This window comes from Siphateles boraxobius, unplaced genomic scaffold, assembly GCF_051911475.1.
Source record: "Siphateles boraxobius isolate OS27281-9 unplaced genomic scaffold, OSU_SipBor_1 92, whole genome shotgun sequence".
Classification (NCBI taxonomy): Eukaryota; Metazoa; Chordata; class Actinopteri; order Cypriniformes; family Leuciscidae; genus Siphateles; species Siphateles boraxobius.
The window spans coordinates 1828976-1850057 of record NW_027509222.1 but is presented as its reverse complement, the minus strand read 5'-3'; the positions used below and the strand labels follow the sequence as shown (position 1 = coordinate 1850057).

The window sequence follows — 21082 nt, the reverse complement described above, 5'->3', positions numbered from 1 at the left end:
AGTCTAACAGAAGGACGGACAAAACCAGTGAAATATCAACTGAGATCTGCTCATATTTTATTACCATTGTCTCAACTATAGCGAATAAACTGTGATAATGTGAGAAATGTTGAAGGAGTCTGAATACATTTTGTTTTGACTATAAATTAAGTTTATGAAATGTTTTTGTGGTTTGACATGGTACACCTCATCAAAACTACTCCGTTTAATGACCTCGTATTAATTAAAAGATTACATGGATTGCTTTTAAAATGTCACACTGCAGGAGCATGTAAATAATCCAGTGAAGGCAAAAAGATGGTTAAAAACTATTTCCAATAAAATATGTAAACATCCTTAAAAAAGTGATATTTTTTTTTAATTGTAAATGTTTTTTTTCTTTCTTGAGCATTCATATACTTTTGAGCATAAACCAGTTTTATTCTGAAAACAAGACAAAATAATGGCAACGGCGTGATAAAAATCAAATTATGGAGGTTCATAATCTTTCATCAAAATGACATTTCTTCTCTTCCCTGATGCGTTTTTACAACCTGTCACTAGATATGTTTCCATCCACCTATTTTTATGGGCATTTGGGGATATCACATTAAAAAAATGCTGGATTGAAACGGCAAGATGTGCATCAATTCTAAAAATGTGCATCATAACCTTTTTTTCATCCGATAAGAATACATGCGCACAGGGTTTGAAATAAACACCCGGCAAATGTGTGTATAAATCAGCTGTGGCGGGAACACTGTCAAATCACGAGCCAATTTGCCGTGTTACTTATATTATGTTTACTCACTTTACTGGAAGTTCATGTAAGACAAATCTGAAAGTCACAGAATAAATCACAGAAAATACATTATTTTACAACATCCTACATGTTCCGTGTACTGTATTGATCTGTCCACCTAAAACACATTTTTGATTAAAAAAGATGAGAATGAAAGAGGAAGGGAGGAGATGCTGGTGGACAGGATATATAAAGATAAAAGCTGTGACGTAGTTAATCTGGTTTATTTCTTCTTCTTTTTTTGGCTCGTAGAAGTTCTGAATGGCCGGTAACGTAAAACTTTAGTAGCCAAATTGGCCGGTGTGTGAAAAAGTTAATTTCAAACCCTGCTGGGCATAAACTCTGATGGAAACACATTTGCTAAATAATGTGAAAAGTCTAAACTCTCTGTGTCTGTGGTGCGTGTTTTACATTAAAACTAAACCAAACGTGTGTGTGTGTGTGTGTCCTCCAGTAAGAGCGCAGGCATGCCGTCTCCGGTGTCCCCCAAGCTCTCTCCGGGCAGCGCGGGCAGCTTCTCCTCCAGCAGCTCCAGCGTGAGCACCGGCTCCTCCGTCACCATCCCTCAGCGCATACACCAGATGGCCGCCAGCTACGTGCAGGTCACCTCCAACTTCCTCTACGCCACCGAGGTGTGGGACCAGGCCGAGCAGCTCGCCAAAGAGCAGAGAGGTACTGATGCCCTTCTCCAAACACCTGCCCCAAACCGGGTTCTTAAAGCCTTAAAGGTGGCTTATAAGGTCAGGTGACGTCACTTCTTGTTGACGTTTAAAGTATTGTAAAACAAAACGGAGGCTAGCTGGACCCTCCCTCCTCCTCATCCACACACTAACCCCCCCAAACCCTTCTAGTCGGTTATTGGCTGGAACAGTTTATGTTTTCGTGGTGCGGGTTAGCCCGTGTGTTTGTTGCCGTGTGTGGAGCCTGGAGTGTGTACAGAGACCGCGTGTGTTTACAGTGTGTTCAGGGGACACGCAGCTTGCGGATAGTGAGGAGATGTTTGCTGTATGTGACAAAAAATGTTCCTGCCTAAAAAAACACGTGACATCGCTTAGAGCACCTTTAAAGGAAGTGGATTCAACGTGTACCAGATGTGGGCCGGCACTGTTGCTGTTTTGGAAATGCACAATAATAACACAAAACACACCATCAAGAAGAAGTCGAGATAAACGCAGGAAGCCTTAGTGAGAAATGAGTGAGTTAAAGGTGCAGTGTGTGAGTTTTAGCGGCATCTAGTGGTGAGGTTGTGAATTGCACCCAACAGAAGTTACGGTGGCCGACAGGAAGTGATGTCGTCGTCTGAGACGGCAGAGAGGAGCCAGTTAAGCAATGAGATTTCTTTACAAAGATAAATGTAGAAATTAGGTTTGCTTGATTATTCAGGAAAACGATATGTTATTGCGAATATTATTGTTGCTTGTTCATCATTGTGTCAGTGTTTTATTCACTTGTTTGCACGATGACCCGCGGTGTGTGTAGACAGAAATGCTCATTCTAAGGTAATACAAACATGACGGTTCATTATGTAAGGTCTTTATACACCACTGAAACATAGTTATGTATATGATATTGCATTTCTGTCAACAGATCCTCCTAAATATTACACAATACACCTTTAACTCTGCACAGCTCTTCTGCAGTCGTTCTGTTTCTAGCTTTTGAAAATAAGTTCATACCAAGATTGAGTTTCCATGGAATTCGTTGCATTGACACACTTAAAGACTGTAAGGCTGATTTTAATACTTATGCCCAAATGCGCTGATAGAGAGTTATGTGCACTATGTGACTATATCCAAACTGATTCACATGCAGAAGTGGGCAAAAGCGATGTCCGGAGGGGATGTTTGTTTTTAACGCCCCCTACATTATGCTCATTTTTAATTTTATCGCCATCAACCCGATAAGAAAATTTGGCCGATATATTGAAGCTGATAAATACTGGATTATTTCCTTCAGCTGAGACACTTCAGATGGACATTACAAAGAATTATAACTATTTGCCAAAATGTTCATATTGGTGCATCACTAACAAATTGTAACTTATATTTCAATAAAGGCTAAACATGTACATTTTCCTAGGTCGGACATCCTTTTTTGCCACTACCGTACATGATTTTTATTCATGTAAAGTGATTTTTGATCAAATCTGTACATATATACATAGTACAGTATATATACATATATATATATACATATACATATACATAGCTATATATATATGTATATATCTCAAAACCTTTCATCAAAGTTATACATGAATTTTGAACAATACACTGGTGTTAGGACAACTTTGATGATCCATTTCATAGCTATTATAATCCTGATTTTTCTGTAAAGCTGTTTTGAAACGACGTGTATTGAGCGCTTGTTCTTCTTCTCTGCACAGAGTTCTTCTGCGAGCTGGACAAGGCGATGGGCGCGCTGATCTTCAACACCAGTAGCATGACGGAACTGGTGCGCTTCACACGGCAAGGCCTGCACTGGCTCCGGCTCGACGCCAAGCTCGTCCAGTAGAGCTCACACACTCACACACTCGATCTGCCTCAGACATCTGTGACACTGTGTTCGTTTCTACACCAGCTTGCCAAAAACGAAAACACTCCTCCACCACAGACCCTATAAAAGAGGAGATCGCATGTTCGTCTGCAGAGCCTTCACACACTGCATCGTCCTGCTCATATCATTGGCTCGTTCCCAGAAGAAAGAGAAAAAAAACTCTTTTTTTTTACTTACTTTTGACTAATGGGGTTTTTGTTTTTTTGCTGTTGTTTTGCTAGCTGTAAGCAAACATGAATAATAATTGGATGTTTATAGCTTTTTAATTTCAACCAAAGTACCTCCCTTTAACCAAAGGTGCTTTACAATTCCTCCTTTTATCATTTTATTGTGCCTTGTATTTGATATACAGGAAACTAAGAGACACAATATCTTGAACTCCACATCTGGAAAGGTTGAGGTGTGGCTCGTGAACGAGAAGCAGAAAGAACATGTGACGGAGTGGCATCTCGACTGATTCTTGCATACCAGACCAAAAGACTGTTCGGCATCAAATCAAGGCATTATTACTAATGTGTTGTGTTGTTTTCTGTCCGGCCTGGCTCATGCACACATCAGAGTACGTCAGTTCTAGCCCGTCGTGGTTCGTATACGTCACTACTGCAAATACCCAGGCCCAGACTTTCTTTTTTTATACGAGAAATGTAGCGCTCGCATCTCACCGTCGTGGGGTTTCTGGTATTAAACGCAGGAGTATGTTATTACTGTGGCTGACGCGCCTGGGCCTAATATAGATTTTATTTAGATAACAACTTGGATTTCACTCTTGGATTTTCAGCATGGATACAGGGTTGCAATACGAGATGAGAGACGTATTTCTATTGTATATGAAAATATCATATTTAAATATTTAATGTGAGTCTTGAGGTTGCCTTTATATTGTCATAGTCACCTGTGTGTTGCAGTTCTTTTAAAAAAAATCAGTCATGTAAGGATATATTTATGATGTGTTCTGTTGAGAATAGCAGTTTATATATATATATATATATATATATATATATATATATATATATATATATATATATATACATATTACATAGTTTTCTCAGTGCAGACCGGCTCCCGCTGTCCATACGTGTAGGAGATCAGATCAGATCACAAAACAAGGTGAAAAGTCAATCCACAATATATGAAATGCTGGAAACATATCGTCTCTTGCACTAGAAACTTTCCTCTGATTGGCTCCCAAACATTTTTATTTCATGCGTTTCCGTCTATGCAGATGTTTGTCGATCGCAGTTCGAATGGAAACTTCTAGAGGTTCAACATTTAATGGCTTGCATTGTTATAGCAGAAGAAATCCTCTCTAAGATTTGGTCAATAAGGGTTGTTAATTGTGCTTTTATGTAAATTAACTCATGCACTAATGTGGTTTATGTACCAGATTCACGAGAAGAAAGAATATGGTTGGCTAAAATGATATTCCCATGGCCTTTTTGCTTCTCGAGACATGAAGTTGTTGTGCTGTGTCCTTTTCCTCTTGTTTTTACGGTTTTTATCTTTTCTACTAGACTTCATGATAGTGCTTTTAGAGGATTAGAATGATTTGATTTAAATTCGTCTTTAATTGTTTGGCGATCTTAACTTTTCCCAGGGTGAGTTACTTTGTTTTTTTTTATTATTATTATTATTATTATTATTCTTTCATCCAATTGAAAAATAACACTCGCATGTTTCTATTTAAATACTAAGCTGTACAGATGTACATAAAAATCTCTTTTAGGGTAAATTTTTACAACGATTTAACATTTGTATTAATTGTACATAGAATGTGAATATATTAAATGCACATTTGTTTTGGTTTTTCAACAGAACACTGTATGTTGGTAATGTCAGTACGATTGTTCGCGTTTCCTGTGCTTTCTGTCATTCAGATGTGATGTTGGTCAGGTTGAAACGCTGTTGAAACGGGCCAGAATCAGACGAGGATGAGGAAGATCTGTCTAAACTTCATCAGATCTTCTACACGTCTGTATGTGTTGTTCTCGCTTGATAGTTGTCTCAAAGCATTCATTGGCAAACAGTATAAGATCGATTTAGTTTTAAAAGTATTGAGAAGAGATTGAGGAAAAGAAATCTACATATATATTCGTATATGGATGCAATATGATCTATGATTTAAGGGTACTCTTATGAGCCTCGATTATCCAAACTTGTAATAACTTGTAATTTAAACACTTTTTTTTTTTTTTTGTGAAGTATTACTAATGGATTTTCTGAGTCTGTTGCGAATCATCTTTGTATTTTGCTGTATTGAGAATAAAACGTATATGATTAAAAATGTTTTGCCTGTTTTGCATTACTCAAATCACTCAAATTGTCAAATCGATTAAGCGCATCTAACATAAGTTTGTAAGTATGTGTGTATTTATACACACATATTAGTGCTGTCAAATTGATTAATCGTGATTAATCGTATCTAACATAAAAGTGCGTAAATATGCGTGAGTTTATATGTAGGTATAAACATATGTAAACCCTTTCACCCGGGTCCCACTCGACCTGCTCCAAGCTGGCCTTGAACCCGGATCTCCGGCATGAGAGTCAGGCGCTCTAACAAGGAGGCTAAAGACTGCAGCCTCTAGCATGTGTCGCCAGAGCGCATATTGAGATCAGAGGAGTGAGGTTTACTCGCAACTACTAGCTGGCCTCCGTTACACATACACACAAACATAGTGCTGTCAAATCGATTAATCGCATCTAACATAAAAGTTTGTGTATATATATATATATAAACATTTCTATGCGTTTGTGTAAACACATATTTACAAACTTTTGTTAATGCAATCAATTGGTTTGACAGCACTACTTGTAAAAGTGTTTTTGAGTATTAGTTTTTGTTTTTTATATAAACACTATGAATTACATGCATGAGGTGGGCTAGATAGTGAAAGAAATGCAGCAACAAGAGTCCGGCATGGGAACTCCGTCAGGGGATTTTCACCATTCACCTTTTTACAGCTTGGTTAAAACATGACTGAAAAATGGGTGTTTAAAAGTAGACTACAAGTCTGCCTGTCACTCATGTCATGGCGCCACTGGGAAGTTGTGCAACACTGGGATCTTGGGAAGTTGTGCGACACTGGGATCTTGGGAAGTTGTGCGACACTGGGATCTTGGGAAGTTGTGCGACACTGGGATCTTGGGAAGTTGTGCGACACTGGGATCTTGGGAAGTTGTGCGACACTGGGATCTTGGGAAGTTGTGCGATCTTGGGAAGTTGTGCGACACTGGGATCTTGGGAAGTTGTGCGACACTGGGATCTTGGGAAGTTGTGCGACACTGGGATCTTGGGAAGTTGTGCGACACTGGGATCTTGGGAAGTTGTGCGACACTGGGATCTTGGGAAGTTGTGCGACACTGGGATCTTGGGAAGTTGTGCGACACTGGGATCTTGGGAAGTTGTGCGACACTGGGATCTTGGGAAGTTGTGTGACACTGGGATCTTGGGAAGTTGTGCGACACTGGGATCTTGGGAAGTTGTGCGACACTGGGATCTTGGGAAGTTGTGCGACACTGGGAGCTTGGGAAGTTGTGCGACACTGGGATCTTGGGAAGTTGTGCGACACTGGGATCTTGGGAAGTTGTGCGACACTGGGAGCTTGGGAAGTTGTGCGACACTGGGATCTTGGGAAGTTGTGCGACACTGGGATCTTGGGAAGTCGTGCGACACTGGGAGCTTGGGAAGTCGTGCGACACTGGGATCTTGGGAAGTCGTGCGACACTGGGATCTTGGGAAGTCGTGCGACACTGGGATCTTGGGAAGTCGTGCGACACTGGGATCTTGGGAAGTCGTGCGACACTGGGATCTTGGGAAGTTGTGCGACACTGGGATCTTGGGAAGTTGTGCAACACTGGGATCTTGGGAAGTTGTGCGACACTGCGATCTTGGGAAGTTGTGCGACACTGGGATCTTGGGAAGTTGTGGGACACTGGGATCTTGGGAAGTTGTGCGACACTGGGATCTTGGGAAGTTGTGCAACACTGGGATCTTGGGAAGTTGTGCGACACTGCGATCTTGGGAAGTTGTGCGACACTGGGATCTTGGGAAGTTGTGTGACACTGGGATCTTGGGAAGTTGTGTGACACTGGGATCTTGGGAAGTTGTGCGACACTGCGATCTTGGGAAGTTGTGCGACACTGGGATCTTGGGAAGTTGTGGGACACTGGGATCTTGGACGACTTCGGGCAACAGCTGGAAAAGGGAACCCCTTCACTATCCTTGTGGAAGGAGGTCCTTACGGTTAACAAGCTCGTCCTCCGTAACTCTCGTCAGGCCGTCCAAGCCTGCGCGCGCTCTATGGCGCTCTCTGTGGTGGGACGGCTGGCGCTCTGGCTTAACCCGTCGGGCCTTCCTGACAGGGAGAAGCGGCGCATCAAGGGCGCTCCGGTAGAGCCCGGCCACATGCGCTCTCGGTTCATTCCTCGTGCGCTAAATTCTCTCCTAGTGGAGATAAGGTTTCCCTTAAACCTAATCCGGCTTTCATGCCTGGATGCTTCCCTGCGTTCACATCGGAGGTGTTGGAGCTGTTCACTTTACACCCTCAACCTTTCTCCTCCAGGGAGGATCAGAGGCTGAATGCTCTGTCGGAGTCACACAGATCAAGACAAGAACAGATATTCCAATACTGAACGCTCATTTCAAAGTTGAATAACTGGCTGTAGAAATGTTTTTCATAGAAACAAGTGTGTGAACTTACCATGTTTCCTAAATATCTGCACAAATATTATGGTATTGTAATGCTTTAGTTAAACCAAAAAAAAAAAAAACAGTTCTGGAACCATTTGCAAATTCAACCTTATATAGGTTTATGAAAGTACTGTTTAATATCACATTTGCAAAGTTATAAAACTTACATTTATCTGGAGTTCTGGTAAAGTGAGAACTTGAGCTCTAATAGTTTAGTGATGATGTCAATCCCTTTGGCATTTAGATCTCGCATAGCTGGGTCATGCATAGCATTACTGAAAGCACTTAAGTCAGATTGCAAAAAAATACAATACGGTAGTGTCAGCTCACATTGAACCGCTAACACATTTTCATCTAATAAGCCAGGCTTAGATTGCTTAAGTTTCCATTAGTGTTTTTTAAACAAAATAAATATACGTAAGGTTCAAAGCTTTGCAATAATTTAGATTGTTTTCATGTTTCTTGCGCAAATCATCATATTAGAAGGATTTCTGAAGAATCACGTGACACTGAAGACTGGAGTAATGATGCTAAAAATTCAGCATTCGTCTGGACTTATATATGTACAGTTAATGCAGCATTAACTTTATCATACACAAATATCCCGTGACTTACTGACTTTGTTGTTGATGGACAGTTCAGAAAACTTTCTCCAGGGATCGCCCCGCCCTCGTTTAAGCCCCGCCTATTTTAGCCCCGACCCCTGCGCGCTCCCGAGACAGAGGTGGCAGACAGTCGCATCACTCTGCCTGCAGACACGCGGAATTATGTTTATAACACTCAAGTTTATGACATTAACCCGACAGCTGGCGTTATGAAACTCAGTGGACTCGAGCAGTGAGGTCGGAATACACTCTGACAGAAGCCTTCAGGTAAGCAGATACACGGGGAGTTATTAAAAGTGCTAGTATCGTTTTGTAAATAATAGTTTCGGTCAACGGCTCACAACGGCAACAGGTGGATCAAATTATGACTCTGTATTGACAGTAACTATCTGGAATGGTTTCACTTGACAAGTTAGTGGATGTTCACTCGAAAGTATGTACTTTCAATACGGGGTAAGTAAGTGTAACGCTGTTATTATCACCACACAAGAGGGTTTTTGTGCTGAAGTGCATTATGTTCGGGGACTTTGTCCCACCAGGAAAAGAGGTAATCACGCAGAACAGATTCTGACCTCACTATACATCTACCATGGCATGTTGAGGAAATATATAAAACAACCTTTAAACAAACACCAGACTGCTAGACCAGCTGAAAACCAGCTAAGACCAGGTTTTATCCAACACAATAAAGCACTTTAAAACAACCAAAGTGCTGTACAGAAAAAATCTGCAAAAAACATAAAATACATACTTTATGTAAAGCATATAATACAGATTAAACAAAACAGAAACAGATAAAACAGATAACTTTTCTGTTAGAAAGATAGATCAGGGGTTTGCAATGTATTTTGCCACAGCATCTGTATAACATAAGTGTTATTTTGCATCACTGTCTTGTTTCTATTAGATTGGTCACAGTCCTGACTCCAGTTTAGATGAATTATTCAGCCTGGTAATAAGTGCGAGATGAATTAAGAGTGGTGAAAACCTGACAGGTTTGCTGTGGTTTGTTCGTAGGAAACCAGACACTGGGGTTTTGTCTTGTTGCTGAAACTTTATCTCTGCCTCCCCATGTTCTCGGTTGGGCTTTTCTGGATCTAGTAACGAGACGCATCGCATAAAAGCGCCTACAGAAAACCTGGCTGCAACACACAATGCAGGTCTTCTCACTCTTGTCAATAAGACACACCTTCAGAAAATGCATACACAGAACTTTTTTTTAAGCAAATTTGCTGTTCATTAGCAACAACTAAGAAGCTTTGCATGCTTAGATTGTTGTTAAAAATACCTGTATCTGTGGCAGGGTCAATTATGCTTGCATGCGAGGCTAGGTTTTACAGGGATCATTTACAAACAATATAACATTCAGTTGTTTTGCATGCAGATAATCCATTAATGTTTGGGTGGTACTTTAACGTGCAGTACGTCCTCAATGCAAACTGGTTTATCCAGGCAACAAACTTGTTTATCTATTAAATGGATCTCAAACTGTGGCTTTTGACATGGATGTTCTGGGGTTAAAAAAGCCAAACTTTCTGTTTAAAAATCAAGCGAGTTTCAAACGCTTAAATTAAACAGGTCTTCGTGTTTTTAAATACTCGCTATAAAATATAGAAATAAACTCCAGTGTGATCTGTTACACATTAAAAATGCTGTTATCAGTGAGGCAGATGTAAGTCAGGCCTGATGAAGGTAAACCGATCTGGTGCAAGTCATCTGAGCTCTTGTTGTAATAAATATTGTCAAACAGTTCGTAGTTTGGTAAGATCTACTTGTTACGGCTGTTCCCTAGTCTTGTCACTTCTAGAGTTAAAAGGAATAGTCCAAAAAAGAAAATTCATTCATCATTAGATTTGTATGAGTGTGGAGCACAGAAAGAGAAATGGTAGAGAATGTTTTGGCCACTCTTTTTCCATATAATGAAAGTTAATGGGGACTATGACTATCATGCCAAAATGACACACAAAAAAAGCCTTATAAAATATAAAAAAGAAGTATTTAATGTGAGATCTACATTAAAGGGGAAAATGATCACTTTCCAGAAAAGTAAAAACACTTGCCAATGCAAAACCCAACGCCATGATGGTTTTGGTACTACATTATTTGGAAAAGATGACATTGCGATATTTCGTTTTTCTGCGATTATGTATTGCGATATAAAAATAATTTCACCAGAGGACTTGAATTGCTCCATTCTAGAATTATTTATTCTTAACAATAATTGAGGTGATTTTTTGGGGGAGTAAATCTACATAAAAAATAATAAACAAAGCAAAAATACAAGCATAGATACAATAGAACAAAGATAGAAATTAGCTAAATAAACAGTGCTTTATGTTTTCTAGGTTAGTCTAACAGTTTATTCACATACAGAAATTGAATAATCAAATGTAAAATAGCACTGCATAGTCTTCACTGTATTAATTAAATATAATTATAGTATTTATAATTTTCTGTGTATTTTGTTTTATTAACATGAATGACAGACAGTGGGTATATTAGGCTGCTGTCACTTTAAGAGCGAATGCACAGATCCAATGTAATGGTACACATCTGTTTTCTTTCTCAATTGTTTAAGTTCACGAAAGCAATAAACGACTGTGTTTACAAGGATATAGAGACGGGCATTTTGACATAATTTTGCGTGTATGTGTCCGTTCAAGCACTAACAGAACTGAATTCAGTGTGTGTGTTGCTCTGTGTGTGTGTTTCTTCTTGAGCTCGAATAGTTTAAAATCGCTTGAATGCTCCCTAATAGGTTGGTTTTGTAGTACACTGCTGTCTGATTGTTAGGCTGTTCTGTGCAGTTACTTGCTGCTGGTTTAGTCTCAGTGACATTATGGTCTCAACAAATGGTTTGAGTGTTTGTTATTAAGGATGCACAATATATCGGCCACCATATCGGTATCGGCCGATATATGTTCATTTTTAATGTTACCGTTATCGGCCCGATAAGAAGATTTGCCTGATATAATAAAGCTGATAGCTTCATATGCGCACTGTTCAACATGATGGTTTTGATTTGCTTGGAATATGATTGGAATCACTTCAAAAAAGGAAAATAATGTGCAGTGCAAGTCTGTCATATCGGCTACATAAAATTATAATGACATTGTGAACATTATAATTGTGTGTTTGGGACATGGCTTTTAATGGTAAGACTTTTGTTTTTGTAATCAGGCTATCAAAAATTATATATAAATTTGGATTTAGATTAATCGGGCAATATATCGGGAAAACTTGTTGAACAGAAAACGAATTCTGGAATGGATAATGAGGAACGTTCTCGTTCAGGAAAAAGGTGGATAGGCCTAATAGTGATGTTTGCCTCAGTGCAACTAAATATCTCAGCATTAGTTCATATCGTCCTTTCATTATTCTAGCATTCACAATCATGTGACACACTTGTAATTTATTAAATGAGAGAGCTGTAACTCATAAAGAGGAATCAGCATGATCCAAACGGCTCGACCTCGGGTTCCCAGAGGAATTCCTGTAGAAGGTGACAGATTGCTTCAGCGTCTCCGAGTGATCAGGCATGATAAAAGACAATGAAGTGTCTGACATTATAATACTCTCAGTTGGGTGCATTATGGTTAATCTACAGAAAATGCCACTCTGTTTTTCCAGCAAAAGTTGTACCACTTTCTAATGGTAATAAACCAAACTCTGCTTGCATTTAAATGGAGTTCAAGATCAAGTTAGTTAAAAAAAAGGCATCCCCAAATAATTAATTTGTGGATAAATGCAACAAAATCTAAAAATTTGTAAGTTAAAGAGGTTATGACATGGATTTTTTATTTTATTTTATTATGTTCCTTGAAGTTCACTTGTAGTAAAGTTTTTTGTACAAAAAAAGCAAACAAATATATAGAAAACCCTCATTCTGATCCTCTGTATGAAATGATCAGTTTTTAAGGCGCTGCTCCTTTAAGGCTTGTCAGCCACTGTTATGATTGGCTAACGTCACTGGCTAGATAGAAAACAGTATAAACACACACTTGCTATTGCAAGTGAGAAAGTGTTTTGAAAACATTGTCCATACAATACTATCGTTTACAGACAAAGCATTATGAAATAATTTTCTTGTGGTTTGTGATGCAGCTGCTGTCAGATTCAATATTCATTCTCTTTGTGAACTTTCCATTATACTGTCCCTCGTTTACAAAATAAAATGCTCTGGACAAACATATAATCCTGTGACACAGTCCAGGATGCCATTAAAATAAAGCATCCACTTGTGTCCGATGCTGGGATCTTCTGAAGTCTGAACAGTTTAAACTGGACGATCAAAGCGAACCTTCTTTCACTCTTCCATTTGTCCTGTTGTTGAATATCAGAAACTGAAAACACATCTGTATACTGTATCAGTGTATCAGTCAGTCATTATAATCTGAACACACATCTGTATACTGTATCAGTGTATCAGTCAGTCATTATAATCTGAACACACATCTGTATACTGTATCAGTGTATCAGCGTCAGTCATTATAATCTGAACACACATCTGTATACTGTATCAGTGTATCAGCGTCAGTCATTATAATCTGAACACACATCTGTATACTGTATCAGTGTATCAGTCAGTCATTATAATCTGAAAACACATCTGTATACTGTGTCAGTGTATCAGCGTCAGTCATTATAATCTGAACACACATCTGTATACTGTATCAGTGTATCAGCGTCAGTCATTATAATCTGAACACACATCTGTATACTGTATCAGTGTAGACAGCGTCAGTCATTATAATCTGAACACACATCTGTATACTGTATCAGTGTAGACAGCGTCAGTCATTATAATCTGAACACACATCTGTATACTGTATCAGTGTAGACAGCGTCAGTCATTATAATCTGAACACACATCTGTATACTGTATCAGTGTAGACAGCGTCAATCATTATATTCTGAACACACATCTGTATACTATATCAGTGTAGACAGCATCAGTCATTATAATCTGAACACAAATCTGTATACTGTGTCAGTGTATCAGCGTCAGTCATTATAATCTGAATACACATCTGTATACTGTATCAGTGTATCAGCGTCAGTCATTATAATCTGAACACACATCTGTATACTGTATCAGTGTAGACAGCGTCAGTCATTATAATCTGAACACACATCTGTATACTGTATCAGTGTAGACAGCGTCAGTCATTATAATCTGAACACACATCTGTATACTGTATCAGTGTAGACAGCGTCAATCATTATATTCTGAACACACATCTGTATACTATATCAGTGTAGACAGCATCAGTCATTATAATCTGAACACAAATCTGTATACTGTGTCAGTGTATCAGTCAGTCATTATAATCTGAACACACATCTGTATACTGTATCAGTGTATCAGTCAGTCATTATAATCTGAACACACATCTGTATACTGTATCAGTGTAGACAGCGTCAGTCATTATAATCTGAACACACATCTGTATACTGTATCAGTGTAGACAGCGTCAATCATTATATTCTGAACACACATCTGTATACTATATCAGTGTATCAGTCAGTCATTATAATCTGAACACACATCTGTATACTGTATCAGTGTATCAGTCAGTCATTATAATCTGAACACACATCTGTATACTGTATCAGTGTATCAGTCAGTCATTATAATCTGAACACAAATCTGTATACTGTGTCAGTGTATCAGTCAGTCATTATAATCTGAACACACATCTGTATACTGTATCAGTGTATCAGTCAGTCATTATAATCTGAACACACATCTGTATACTGTATCAGTGTAGACAGCATCAGTCATTATAATCTGAACACAAATCTGTATACTATATCAGTGTAGACAGCATCAGTCATTATAATCTGAACACAAATCTGTATACTATATCAGTGTAGACAGCGTCAATCATTATAATCTGAACACACATCTGTATACTGTATCAGTGTATCAGTCAGTCATTATAATCTGAACACACATCTGTATACTGTATCAGTGTATCAGTCAGTTATTATAATCTGAACACAAATCTGTATACTGTGTCAGTGTATCAGTCAGTCATTATAATCTGAAGACACATCTGTATACTATATCAGTGTAGACAGCATCAGTCATTATAATCTGAACACAAATCTGTATACTATATCAGTGTAGACAGCATCAGTCATTATAATCTGAACACAAATCTGTATACTGTGTCAGTGTATCAGTCAGTCATTATAATCTGAACACACATCTGTATACTGTGTCAGTGTATCAGTCAGTCATTATAATCTGAACACACATCTGTATACTGTATCAGTGTATCAGCGTCAGTCATTATAATCTGAACACACATCTGTATACTGTGTCAGTGTAGGCAGCGTCAATCATTATAATCTGAACACACATCTGTATACTGTATCATTGTATCAGTCAGTCATTATAATCTGAACACACATCTGTATACTGTATCAGTGTAGACAGCGTCAGTCATTATAATCTGAACACACATCTGTATACTGTGTCAGTGTAGACAGCGTCAGTCATTATAATCTGAACACACATCTGTATACTGTATCAGTGTAGACAGCGTCAGTCATTATAATCTGAACACACATCTGTATACTGTATCAGTGTAGACAGCGTCAGTCATTATAATCTGAACACACATCTGTATACTGTGTCAGTGTATCAGTCAGTCATTATAATCTGAACACACATCTGTATACTGTATCAGTGTATCAGTCAGTCATTATAATCTGAACACACATCTGTATACTGTGTCAGTGTATCAGTCAGTCATTATAATCTGAACACACATCTGTATACTGTATCAGTGTATACAGCATCATTCATTACAATCTGAGCAGACATCTGTATACTGTGTCAGTGTAGGCAGCGTCAATCATTATAATCTGAACACACATCTGTATACTGTATCAGTGTATCAGTCAGTCATTATAATCTGAACACACATCTGTATACTGTATCAGTGTAGACAGCATCAGTCATTATAATCTGAACACAAATCTGTATACTGTGTCAGTGTATCAGTCAGTCATTATAATCTGAACACACATCTGTATACTGTATCAGTGTATCAGTCAGTCATTATAATCTGAACACACATCTGTATACTGTGTCAGTGTATCAGTCAGTCATTATAATCTGAACACACATCTGTAACTGTATCAGTGTATCAGCGTCAATCATTATAATCTGAACACACATCTGTATACTGTATCAGTGTAGACAGCGTCAGTCATTATAATCTGAACACAAATCTGTATACTGTATCAGTGTAGACAGCGTCAGTCATTATAATCTGAACACACATCTGTATACTGTATCAGTGTAGACAGCGTCAGTCATTATAATCTGAACACACATCTGTATACTGTGTCAGTGTATCAGTCAGTCATTATAATCTGAACACACATCTGTATACTGTATCAGTGTATCAGCGTCAGTCATTATAATCTAAACACACATCTGTATACTGTATCAGTGTAGACAGCGTCAGTCATTATAATCTGAACACAAATCTGTATACTGTATCAGTCTAGACAGCGTCAGTCATTATAATCTGAACACACATCTGTATACGGTATCAGTGTAGACAGCGTCAGTCATTATAATCTGAACACAAATCTGTATACTGTATCAGTGTAGACAGCATCAGTCATTATAATCTGAACACACATCTGTATACTGTATCAGTGTATCAGCGTCAGTCATTATAATCTAAACACACATCTGTATACTGTATCAGTGTAGACAGCGTCAGTCATTATAATCTGAACACAAATCTGTATACTGTATCAGTGTAGACAGCGTCAGTCATTATAATCTAAACACACATCTGTATACTGTATCAGTGTAGACAGCGTCAGTCATTATAATCTGAACACAAATCTGTATACTGTATCAGTGTAGACAGCGTCAGTCATTATAATCTGAACACACATCTGTATACTGTATCAGTGTAGACAGCGTCAGTCATTATAATCTGAACACACATCTGTATACTGTATCAGTGTAGACAGCGTCAGTCATTATAATCTGAACACACATCTGTATACTGTATCAGTGTAGACAGCGTCAGTCATTATAATCTGAACACACATCTGTATACGGTATCAGTGTATCAGTCAGTCATTATAATCTGAACACACATCTGTATACTGTATCAGTGTATCAGCGTCAGTTATTATAATCTGAACACACATCTGTATACTGTATCAGTGTAGACAGCGTCAGTCATTATAATCTGAACACACATCTGTATACTGTATCAGTGTATCAGCGTCAGTTATTATAATCTGAACACACATCTGTATACTGTATCAGTGTAGACAGCATCAGTCATTATAATCTGAACACACATCTGTATACTGTATCAGTGTAGACAGCGTCAGTCATTATAATCTGAACACACATCTGTATACTGTATCAGTGTATCAGCGTCAGTTATTATAATCTGAACACACATCTGTATACTGTATCAGTGTAGACAGCGTCAGTTATTATAATCTGAACACACATCTGTATACTGTATCAGTGTAGACAGCATCAGTCATTATAATCTGAACACAAATCTGTATACTGTATCAGTGTATCAGTCAGTCATTATAATCTGAACACACATCTGTATACTGTATCAGTGTATCAGCATCAGTCATTATAATCTGAACACACATCTGTATACTGTATCAGTGTAGACAGCGTCAATCATTATATTCTGAACACACATCTGTATACTATATCAGTGTATCAGTCAGTCATTATAATCTGAACACACATCTGTATACTGTATCAGTGTATCAGTCAGTCATTATAATCTGAACACACATCTGTATACTGTATCAGTGTATCAGTCAGTCATTATAATCTGAACACAAATCTGTATACTGTGTCAGTGTATCAGTCAGTCATTATAATCTGAACACACATCTGTATACTGTATCAGTGTATCAGTCAGTCATTATAATCTGAACACACATCTGTATACTGTATCAGTGTAGACAGCATCAGTCATTATAATCTGAACACAAATCTGTATACTATATCAGTGTAGACAGCATCAGTCATTATAATCTGAACACAAATCTGTATACTATATCAGTGTAGACAGCGTCAATCATTATAATCTGAACACACATCTGTATACTGTATCAGTGTATCAGTCAGTCATTATAATCTGAACACACATCTGTATACTGTATCAGTGTATCAGTCAGTTATTATAATCTGAACACAAATCTGTATACTGTGTCAGTGTATCAGTCAGTCATTATAATCTGAAGACACATCTGTATACTATATCAGTGTAGACAGCATCAGTCATTATAATCTGAACACAAATCTGTATACTATATCAGTGTAGACAGCATCAGTCATTATAATCTGAACACAAATCTGTATACTATATCAGTGTAGACAGCGTCAATCATTATATTCTGAACACACATCTGTATACTATATCAGTGTAGACAGCATCAGTCATTATAATCTGAACACAAATCTGTATACTGTGTCAGTGTATCAGTCAGTCATTATAATCTGAACACACATCTGTATACTGTGTCAGTGTATCAGTCAGTCATTATAATCTGAACACACATCTGTATACTGTATCAGTGTATCAGCGTCAGTCATTATAATCTGAACACACATCTGTATACTGTGTCAGTGTAGGCAGCGTCAATCATTATAATCTGAACACACATCTGTATACTGTATCATTGTATCAGTCAGTCATTATAATCTGAACACACATCTGTATACTGTATCAGTGTAGACAGCGTCAGTCATTATAATCTGAACACACATCTGTATACTGTGTCAGTGTAGACAGCGTCAGTCATTATAATCTGAACACACATCTGTATACTGTATCAGTGTAGACAGCGTCAGTCATTATAATCTGAACACACATCTGTATACTGTATCAGTGTAGACAGCGTCAGTCATTATAATCTGAACACACATCTGTATACTGTGTCAGTGTATCAGTCAGTCATTATAATCTGAACACACATCTGTATACTGTATCAGTGTATCAGTCAGTCATTATAATCTGAACACACATCTGTATACTGTGTCAGTGTATCAGTCAGTCATTATAATCTGAACACACATCTGTATACTGTATCAGTGTATACAGCATCATTCATTACAATCTGAGCAGACATCTGTATACTGTGTCAGTGTAGGCAGCGTCAATCATTATAATCTGAACACACATCTGTATACTGTATCAGTGTATCAGTCAGTCATTATAATCTGAACACACATCTGTATACTGTATCAGTGTAGACAGCATCAGTCATTATAATCTGAACACAAATCTGTATACTGTGTCAGTGTATCAGTCAGTCATTATAATCTGAACACACATCTGTATACTGTATCAGTGTATCAGTCAGTCATTATAATCTGAACACACATCTGTATACTGTGTCAGTGTATCAGTCAGTCATTATAATCTGAACACACATCTGTAACTGTATCAGTGTATCAGCGTCAATCATTATAATCTGAACACACATCTGTATACTGTATCAGTGTAGACAGCGTCAGTCATTATAATCTGAACACAAATCTGTATACTGTATCAGTGTAGACAGCGTCAGTCATTATAATCTGAACACACATCTGTATACTGTATCAGTGTAGACAGCGTCAGTCATTATAATCTGAACACACATCTGTATACTGTGTCAGTGTATCAGTCAGTCATTATAATCTGAACACACATCTGTATACTGTATCAGTGTATCAGCGTCAGTCATTATAATCTAAACACACATCTGTATACTGTATCAGTGTAGACAGCGTCAGTCATTATAATCTGAACACAAATCTGTATACTGTATCAGTCTAGACAGCGTCAGTCATTATAATCTGAACACACATCTGTATACGGTATCAGTGTAGACAGCGTCAGTCATTATAATCTGAACACAAATCTGTATACTGTATCAGTGTAGACAGCATCAGTCATTATAATCTGAACACACATCTGTATACTGTATCAGTGTATCAGCGTCAGTCATTATAATCTAAACACACATCTGTATACTGTATCAGTGTAGACAGCGTCAGTCATTATAATCTGAACACAAATCTGTATACTGTATCAGTGTAGACAGCGTCAGTCATTATAATCTAAACACACATCTGTATACTGTATCAGTGTAGACAGCGTCAGTCATTATAATCTGAACACAAATCTGTATACTGTATCAGTGTAGACAGCGTCAGTCATTATAATCTGAACACACATCTGTATACTGTATCAGTGTAGACAGCGTCAGTCATTATAATCTGAACACACATCTGTATACTGTATCAGTGTAGACAGCGTCAGTCATTATAATCTGAACACACATCTGTATACTGTATCAGTGTAGACAGCGTCAGTCATTATAATCTGAACACACATCTGTATACGGTATCAGTGTATCAGTCAGTCATTATAATCTGAACACACATCTGTATACTGTATCAGTGTATCAGCGTCAGTTATTATAATCTGAACACACATCTGTATACTGTATCAGTGTAGACAGCGTCAGTCATTATAATCTGAACACACATCTGTATACTGTATCAGTGTATCAGCGTCAGTTATTATAATCTGAACACACATCTGTATACTGTATCAGTGTAGACAGCATCAGTCATTATAATCTGAACACACATCTGTATACTGTATCAGTGTAGACAGCGTCAGTCATTATAATCTGAACACACATCTGTATACTGTATCAGTGTATCAGCGTCAGTTATTATAATCTGAACACACATCTGTATACTGTATCAGTGTAGACAGCGTCAGTTATTATAATCTGAACACACATCTGTATACTGTATCAGTGTAGACAGCATCAGTCATTATAATCTGAACACAAATCTGTATACTGTATCAGTGTATCAGTCAGTCATTATAATCTGAACACACATCTGTATACTGTGTCAGTGTATCAGTCAGTCATTATAATCTGAACACACATCTGTATACTGTATCAGTGTATCAGTCAGTCATTATAATCTGAACACACATCTGTATACTGTATCAGTGTATCAGCGTCAGTTATTATAATCTGAACACACATCTGTATACTGTATCAGTGTATCAGCGTCAGTCATTATAATCTGAACACACATCTGTATACTGTATCAGTGTAGACAGCGTCAGTCATTATAATCTGAACACAAATCTGTATACTGTATCAGTGTAGACAGCGTCAGTCATTATAATCTGAACACACATCTGTATACTATATCAGTGTATCAGCATCAGTCATTATAATCTGAACACACATCTGTATACTGTATCAGTGTATCAGCGTCAGTTATTATAATCTGAACACACATCTGTATACTGTATCAGTGTAGACAGCGTCAGTCATTATAATCTGAACACAAATCTGTATACTGTATCAGTGTAGACAGCGTCAGTCATTATAATCTGAACACACATC

The 21082-nt window shown here is 37.9% G+C and overlaps 2 protein-coding genes across 13 annotated transcripts in view; both read left to right on the top strand.

Moving 5' to 3' along the window:
• The window catches only part of aff4 (AF4/FMR2 family, member 4), a 54593-nt gene extending 48973 nt beyond the window's left edge, over positions 1-5620 (top strand). For all 12 annotated transcript variants that reach the window (XM_077224780.1, XM_077224778.1, XM_077224775.1 and 9 more), the window contains 2 exons: positions 1236-1453; positions 3168-5620. In XM_077224780.1, the coding sequence (XP_077080895.1) occupies positions 1236-1453; positions 3168-3295 (346 nt within the window). In that variant the 3' untranslated portion in view covers positions 3296-5620. The remainder of the gene's footprint in view (positions 1-1235; positions 1454-3167) is intronic.
• Positions 5621-8725: 3105 nt separating this feature from the next.
• The window catches only part of shroom1 (shroom family member 1), a 73721-nt gene continuing 61364 nt past the window's right edge, over positions 8726-21082 (top strand). Inside the window, exon 1 of the mRNA XM_077224761.1 lies at positions 8726-8899. The gene's annotated coding sequence lies outside the window, so the exon portion shown is untranslated. The remainder of the gene's footprint in view (positions 8900-21082) is intronic.